The sequence below is a fragment of the Festucalex cinctus genome, chromosome 1, assembly GCF_051991245.1.
Source record: "Festucalex cinctus isolate MCC-2025b chromosome 1, RoL_Fcin_1.0, whole genome shotgun sequence".
Classification (NCBI taxonomy): domain Eukaryota; kingdom Metazoa; phylum Chordata; class Actinopteri; order Syngnathiformes; family Syngnathidae; genus Festucalex; species Festucalex cinctus.
In genome coordinates this window covers 46092205-46098535 of record NC_135411.1, presented here as the reverse complement: position 1 = coordinate 46098535, position 6331 = coordinate 46092205, and the positions used below count along the sequence as shown (strand labels likewise).

Sequence of the window (6331 nt, the reverse complement as noted above, 5' to 3'; positions counted from 1 at the left end):
TTACTACATTCAGAGGGTGTCCCACAGTCATAACAGAGTTGGTGAAAGGGAATTCTGCAACGCCGGAACAACCGTATCAATTTTCGCCACAGCAGACATTGACATTGTCACGCATCAAATTATGTTTGTGAGAAGCCTCAACAGGGGGTTGAGCAAAAAGCACAGTTTCATGAATTCCTGTTGCTTGTCTGCTATGTCAATTAGGTTGAAACTACGTATTTGTGACAGAAGTTATTGATACCTAATATCACCATTAAGACAAATGCACGACTTGATCCTCAAACAATAACTCCTTGAATACAGTCCTTTTTTTTCCCCTCCTTTTTTCAGAGGATGTTCATGGAAAGTGGCTGGCATGGATGCATGGGAAGGTATGCCACAAATTTCCTGGGTTCAGAGGTGGAATGGGAAGTGCGTGTAATGGAGCAGAGGCTCTCAGAGATGTGGATATCCCAACCTCCTTTATACGCATCTGGAATTTTAAGAAATTCTTCAGTTTGGGAGTTTTCGCATCACAGGCCAGCAATACAACTTCTTTAACATTTCCTACCTTTTTTCACAAAGTCCCGACAGGCTCCCCAGCCAACCATTGGTGCGTCACTTTCGACACACTATTATTTATCTCAATTGTTTGTTATGATTTGTGAGCTCCATCTGGCATCATTCATACGTCACTGACACACACTCACACATACTTGCTGACAAAGAGTAAAAGTGGATTTATACTCACAGTCCTCTGAGCCTGAGCCAAATCTTCTCAATTTGCTCCGGCTGGAGGTACTTGAGTGCCGTGCTTTCAAACTCCTCGATCTCTTTGGTGGGGGACTCCATGACACACTCACGAGTGACAACACTCATGCCAACGAGGGATCAGGGCAGAAGAAGAAAAACTTTAATCCCTCACGTGTGAGAGAGAGCGAGATGGCAAAGTGTGACCCGAGGTTGCCTCTTCCTTCATTCACACTGGCGCCCACAGCTGCGATGTGCCGGCATGCTTCCACACCCCTTTTATTAATCTCTTCTGTCTCCTCTTGTTAAATTTCACAAGAGAGTCTGAAAAGCTGAGGTTGTGCGCTTTCCCAACTGTCCGGAAAGCTCACTCATCATCCCCTGCATGAGTACACGGGTCCTGGAGCCGTGCCATGCTCGCCCGGCAATGACGGGATGCAGACGGCAGGGAAGCGCAATCCGGGATTAACGTGCACTACTGAAGAGCTCTTTGCACACACCATGGAGGGAGAGGAGGAACTGTGGCAGTCAAAGAGGGAGGAGTCACGGCTGATAATGAGAAATCACGTTCCGTTTCATCCGCTGGCAAGCGAGAAGGGAGGGGGATAAAAGAAAGGAGGGTGACGGTATTGAACAAGCAGGATTACTATGAAAATGTTCACAGGCCAACACAAACTAAAAAACAAAGGAAGAAATCAAAGAGTATCTGGAGGGAGGAAAACAAAACATTGCAGTCAATAAGTAGCACAGAAGTTGTCTACATAAGTTGTACCTAAAAATAAAAAAAAATGAAATGTTTATAGAGTAATCCCTTACACCACCCCCTCAAAATCTGCAAACTAACGGCCATATTGTTGAAAATCAGTGGCGTATATTATAAAGCTCTATACATAATACTAATATAATATGCATTTGAGGTGCAGTTATTTTCATCCACTTGGGGTTGCAATCCTCAATGTTGTGTATGTATGTACTGTATGTATGGCTGTCACTGAAAACGTGTGACTACACAAGTTGGGGGTTTTTTGGTAGCAACTTTGTGTTAGTCTTTTGGATGAAAATGCTCAATAGTTTTAGTCACATTTTAGTCATTGTGATAGTTTTAGTCGATGAAAACTCAAGAATGTTTTAGTCTAGTTTTACTGAGACAGAGAGAGAGAGCAAGAGAGAGAGAGAGAGAGAGAGTGTGTATTAGTATGTGAACAAACAATGGAAGACATGAAGACAATACATAATACTAACATGAAAACAGTATATTCTTTATCCGCAACGAATAACTGCTATTTATTGTGGCTTAAACCAGCTACATGTATATTTTATACTGCCCCCAGGTGGCCATGTCACACATGAAGAAGCAGCCCTATGTTCACTGAGCAAAAGTATCAAATGCGGCTTGGGACGGACGATTGGACTGTTATGAGGCCTTATTTCACGGTATCGGCACTCGCAATGGTGACTAGTCGCCCTCTTGTGGCCATTTTACATTTAGGAAATAGAAATTAAACGAATGGAAAATAGCCATCAATGTCATGTAATATATAGTAACACTGCGGCAAATGTCAAAAAGTGATTTATGACCCCCAATAAAACAATGATTTATTGCCCCCCCAATAAAACTTTATTGCCCCCCCCCCCCATAAAACTTTATTGCCCCCCCCCCCCCAATAAAACCATTCATATCCTAACCCTTTGAAGTAAGCCCCGCCCCCTTCCGCTTTCTTAGCCAATCAGAACCCGTTATTTTGAATTAAGCCCTACCCACATGCCACCTTCTCAACCAATCAGAGGCCGGAAGACGGCTTCTGTCAAAAATGATTGATGACATCCTACACCCCCCTCCCCACCCCCCTCTTCGTCTTAGCCAATCAGAGATCGGAAACCACCCCTCTCATCGTCTTAACCAATCAGAGGCCGGAAGACGGCTTCTGTCAAAATGATTGATGATATTCTGTTTCCCACAACATCAAACACATGTTATCCGGTCCCCCCACCCTTCAACAAACACCCCCACCCGACTGTCTACGTACTTCCTTTGAACCCCCAAACAGTAGCTTTGTTGTCTGAGAGGAAACTCTACCAGCTGATAATATTATTTCGACATCCTCGTGTTAATAAACTTTTTTTCATCTTACAGGAAGGATCCTACCACCAGCTTTTGAAGTAGCAATGGGGGAAGCGCCCCCCCCTGTAATTCGAATTACTGATAAAGCTACCTACTTTGAAGTAGAACGGGTACCAACCGTAGGAACCCCCGACCCCCCTTATCACCATGTTGGGCGGCAGGAAGCCCCCACCACCGCCCCCCTCTATCGGGTATGTGCGTGCGTGAATGTAAATTAGTACGAGGCTCACTTATTCGAGTTAAAGTGTTGTGAATATTAAAAAAATGTTATCCATTTGTTTTATGTTTTTTAAATAAATAAAAGAGACTTACCGGTGTTTCGGAATATGAAGTCGCGTCTCCTTCGAGGGTTTTTTTTCTTTTTTAAAAAATAAAATAAAAAAAATAAAGTTTCTGTTTCTAACCAATTCTAACCGATGGAGAGGGGGAAATATAGACGAAAAAATAGATTATTCGTGCGTAAAGGGCGGTTATTTAACCCATTTCAGAACCGCGTCCTTCTTTTTCTTAGACTAAAAACTTGTCTGTCTGTGTGACTATGTAAAAGCCAATGGGGTGGCGGGGAGGTGTGACTCCCTCACGCCGTGGTAAACGGCGTCATCTAAAGGGCAAAGGATGTTACAGCGTATGATTAAGAGAGGGAGCATTAAAGTTAGTCTACAAAAGTAAATTAGGGTAATAAAATGTTGATAATGAATGTAAAACCTAAAAATTTGATTCAAAGGTACTCAATTTGTAAATTATACAATTTGGATGACGGAACAATGTATGGCATTAGAGTAGCCTTTAAATATTAAGTAGGGTTAATTTTAAATTTTTGGCGACAGCAGATCGAAACTAGCATCATACTAAACCCCCCTGCAGCCATCTTTTTAATGTTACTGAACACTATCCCTATATTAAACCAAACTTAACTCTTTTACGTTTCGGTTACAAATGATACGTTTTATTTTTATATGGTATCTATTATAAGACGATGGATGCTAGAATTTGTACATTTTATATATACGTGATGTTTATAGGTATGCTTAGACGTGTATGTTTTTATTATTTTATGTTTATGATTGTGTTTTCGGTGGTGAAACCCCGGCACTATTTTACGATGAGGCGCAGTGATCTCTCGTATGGGCGTAGTGCCACTAGGTCGGTAGCGGTGTGATTTAGGTCACATGAGCCAATCAGGTAGCTGCTGCTTTCTCCTCACCATAGCAACCGCATATCAAAAATGGCGACCACAACGTCGGAGAGCGAAAGGAGAAAAAAAGTTAGAAAGAAAGTGGTGAAAAAACTTCGTTCCCGTTCAGGTTTGCCCATCGCTTCAGCTGGCCCCGTTATTCCAGCCATCTGCATCATTTGTAAAAATAAATTTCAAAGTAGACTCGTCTGGGATTGGAAGGCACACGGAAGAGGGATCATCTCGCCAAAGCAGAAACATTGTCAGCAGGTATGTGCTACACACACGCGTGCCCATTTCTGTTATTAATGTGACTGATATTTAGTATAGGGCTGAAAATAATTTGTTGCTAGGTTAAGTTTTAAGGCTATAGTTTATTAAAAAAGGCGAGCTGCTGAGTGATTTATCGAGTGAATCCAACAGTTGTTACCAAACTCGAGTTACCTGTCCCCATCAGTCATAATATAGTCACAGCTACACACTCCCTTTTCCCCAAACTCTCTCTCATCAACCTCAACAAACACTTTACTTTACTTAAATCTGTGATGTGCATATACTGTAAAGAGGTGATGTGACAATAACACTTATAATGTAATTGTTTTTTTGTCTAAAGGCGGGTTGGTTGCTGCAGGCCGCTGAGATGAAGAAAGACTGTTCCATTCTTCTGCATATTCAAGACAAAAGACTGTGTCACAATGGAGGTGCAGTTTTGTTTCAGAGATTACACAAGGGTCTTAAAGTCAACAGCAACAGAAACAGCAACCAGGGACGAACAAATGTGAGTTGTTACATTGCACTATTTCATTGTCACTTTGCTAAAATTACACATTTCAAAAGTAAAGCATTGGTCAGCAATATGTCACTTGTATACTGTTTACATTTCGAGACAGCATTAATTAGAAAGCATGACTCTGTACATATTAAGTGTGTGTGTGTTTTAGACAACCCAATGCTGAGAGCTACAAATTCTTTTTGTGAACAAGTAATCCGTCAAAGGATTATAGTTGACAAAGATGTGATGAGAATGGACAAGCTAAGGGGTTTGTGAACAGTGTTAAGAAACACGGGGATCTTGATGCTTCAGACTACAGGTAACATATAAATCTTCATATTGAAACACATTATCTGAAATCTATGGGGAGAGATTTGTCTAAAATCTCACTGTTTCAGAGAAAAATAGTTTGCTGACAAGCTCAATTTAAGTTAAAAATAAATAAATAAATAAAATCGATTCTCTAAAAATGAAAACCGGTTGGTTGTTAATTATTACATGCAAATGTGTTTTTTTGTCTTCTGTATTTATAATTGTTCTTTGACCAAGAAAGTATATAGGCCTATAGGTATATTTGTATTTCTATCCAAATATACGATTATTCACTAGAATTTTCAGTAGGATATCCAAATACCAAAATATTCAATAGCTGCAGCACTAATAATACAAATTTTGAGTTGTGGCACGCCCACACGAGTTATTTTACCACACACCCATGTCAAAACTAGCTTACTGCACACACACTGCACCCCAACTTCAAATTTTTGCTAACGTAATAATAATAATAATAATAATAATAATAATAATAATAATAATATATTATAAATTTTGTTGGATCCAAAAGCAACTTACATAATTATAGTTTCATATGATTGTAATTGTCTTATTTTCAAATGTTTAAATATTTCCTTGATTTGAACAAAATATAATTGTTTAGAATAATCTTGATTTCATTTATTACCAAAATAATTGTGATGAGTATTTTTTTCCATAATAGAGCAGCCCTACTGTGATGTGAATATGTGCATCTTGTGCTCAACTTTCCCTTTAATTTTCTATTTCAGACAGGATATACTGAAACGAAGATTGAGGTGTGATTTCCCCCAGCTGGTTTTTCACACCCCTTTCCAGCAACAACTCTGAAATGGTTTTTGTAGAGACATTATCAACAACTGACAAACTTTTAGACAGGGTACCTCACTCATCAGATACATCAACTACTGAGTCTACTGATGTAAGCCAAGTTTTTGTTGTTGTTTAAGTCTAGGTATTATGGTATATGTTTAGTAAATTTATGTATATATGTTTTTGGTAAATGTGAATATGTTAAGTGCACTTGTGTATATGTGTGTATATGTATGTATGTATATGTGTATATGTATATATATATATATATATATATATGTGTGTATGTATGTATATATGTATATATATATATATAACTTGGATTATATATATCATTTATTATTATTATTATTTTTTTTTTATTTTATTTTTTTAATAATTAGTAAATTAAAATTGTATTAATAATGAA

The 6331-nt window shown here is 38.8% G+C and overlaps 1 protein-coding gene and 1 long non-coding RNA gene across 10 annotated transcripts in view; one reads left to right on the top strand and one right to left on the bottom strand.

The window, feature by feature from the left end:
• pde1cb (phosphodiesterase 1C, calmodulin-dependent b) overlaps window positions 1-6331 on the bottom strand; it is a 282706-nt gene that overhangs the window by 201169 nt on the left and 75206 nt on the right. The window contains exon 1 of one of the 7 annotated variants that reach the window (XM_077537643.1): window positions 731-1462. The exons of the other annotated variants lie outside the window; for them this stretch is intronic. Coding sequence (XP_077393769.1) covers window positions 731-858 — 128 coding nt within the window. The 5' untranslated portion in view covers window positions 859-1462. Of the gene's footprint in view, window positions 1-730; window positions 1463-6331 lie in introns of those variants that run through there. 7 annotated transcript variants of the gene reach the window in all.
• On the top strand, window positions 3825-6127 carry LOC144031277 (uncharacterized). Of its 3 annotated transcripts, XR_013287492.1 has the most exons (4): window positions 3825-4295; window positions 4639-4803; window positions 4967-5116; window positions 5862-6127. It is a non-coding gene; the product is annotated as an uncharacterized LOC144031277 (long non-coding RNA). The 3 variants fall into 3 exon arrangements; XR_013287497.1 differs by lacking the exon at window positions 4967-5116 and having other exon boundaries at window positions 3851-4295; XR_013287489.1 differs by lacking the exon at window positions 5862-6127 and having other exon boundaries at window positions 3857-4295; window positions 4967-5496.